At 52.0% G+C, this 1,424-nt stretch overlaps 1 protein-coding gene across 1 annotated transcript; it reads left to right on the top strand.

The window, feature by feature from the left end:
* The first annotated feature begins 208 nt into the window (after positions 1-208).
* LOC140747895 (uncharacterized) lies at positions 209-1,165 on the top strand. The gene has a single exon (XM_073080512.1). The coding sequence runs from the start codon at positions 209-211 to the stop codon at positions 1,163-1,165; it is 957 nt and encodes a 318-aa protein (XP_072936613.1).
* The last annotated feature ends 259 nt before the right edge of the window (positions 1,166-1,424 follow it).

Raw genomic sequence — 1,424 nt, 5'->3', positions numbered from 1 at the left:
GCAGCTCGACGCAGTGCAGCGGGGTTTCGTTCAGAAAATAGTAAAGGCGTACCGGACGGTCTCCCTCAACTCGGCTCTAATACTCGCTGGGCTGCTTCCGCTGGATCTTCGGATTCAAGAAGCAGCCGATCTTTATGAGATAAAGAGAGGACTCTCCCAGCGAGTGATAGGGAACCGAGAAGTGGAGAAGCCAGTCTGTTTTCTGGACATGCCTCACCCCGCACACGGCGGCGAGCTGTCTTTTGCGCATCTGCCTGGAGACGGGGAGCCAGACCAGCCTGACGGTCGGAGCCTACATATCTACACGGACGGCTCAAAGATAGAGGGGAAGGTGGGAGCCGCCCTGTCCGTGTGGATAAACAACACCGAGACAGAGTCTCATCAGCTTAGTCTGGACTCGGTCTGCTCCGTCTACCAGGCGGAACTGCTGGCGCTCGAAAGAGCGACCGCGTTAGCGGCCGAAAGCGCGGCACAGGAGTGCAGCATTTTTTGCGACTCGAGATCGGCCCTCGAGACCGTAGTTAACAATGTCTCCCTTCACCCCATTGCGTTCAAAGTGCGACAGAATTTAACAACACCAAATATTCCACCCAAAAAACTGAACCTTTTTTGGGTGAAAGCACACAATGGGGTAGAAGGTAATGAGAGGGCTGACTCGCTAGCGAAGGATGCTGCACTCCGGCCACAAGGTGAAGTGTCCTATGACCGGTGTCCGGTTTCATACGCCAAGCGGCAGCTCCGGCTGAACACGCTTGACGAATGGAACCGGCGATATCAGAGTGGGACGACCGCCGGCATCACGCGTATGTTCCTCCCTTGCGCGCTGGAAGCATACAGGATAGTGAGGAAGTTGAGGCCGTTTGGGATCCAGACACAAGTCCTCACGGGGCACGGCGGGCTTTCCGAATACTTGCACCGCTTCAAGTGCAAGGAAAGCCCATCGTGCACGTGTGATCCCGACGTGCCGGAGTCGGTACCTCATATCCTGTTTGAATGTCCAGTCTTCGGGCGCGAGAGGGAGGACTTACAGCAAAAGCTTGGAGTGAATGTCGGGGAGAGCACGGTTGCGGAAATCATGGGGGGTAGAAAGAGGGAGCAATTTATGTTGTTTGCCGAGGGGGTGATGGAGACTGTTTTCAAAAGAAACAGCAGTAATGCGGAGTAATATAAAAGCGTGCGTGAGAAAAATAAACGGTAATGCGCAATCAAGCGCCAGATGATTAAAGGAGGAGGGTACTTCCAAAAAGACAAGATGGACAAAGTCCCTGATTATGTCGGGGGAATCATGGGATTTAATAAAAAAAAAAAAAAAAAAAAAACCTAACCTAACCTAACCTAACCTAACCTAACCTAACCTAACCTAACCTAACCTAACCTAACCTAACCTAACCTAACCTAACCTAACCTAACCTAACCTAACCTAA

Source organism: Epargyreus clarus, unplaced genomic scaffold (assembly GCF_041222505.1).
Source record: "Epargyreus clarus isolate Ecla_fem2 unplaced genomic scaffold, WU_Ecla_fem_2.2 ptg000015l, whole genome shotgun sequence".
Taxonomy (NCBI): Eukaryota; Metazoa; Arthropoda; class Insecta; order Lepidoptera; family Hesperiidae; genus Epargyreus; species Epargyreus clarus.
The sequence above is the reverse complement of the archived record's forward strand: the minus strand, read 5'-3'. Positions and strand labels throughout refer to the sequence as shown.

Excerpts from the sequence above, each read along its gene's own strand:
- LOC140747895 (XM_073080512.1), top strand. The coding sequence starts at position 209 with ATGCCTCACCCCGCACACGGCGGCGAGCTGTCTTTTGCGCATCTGCCT.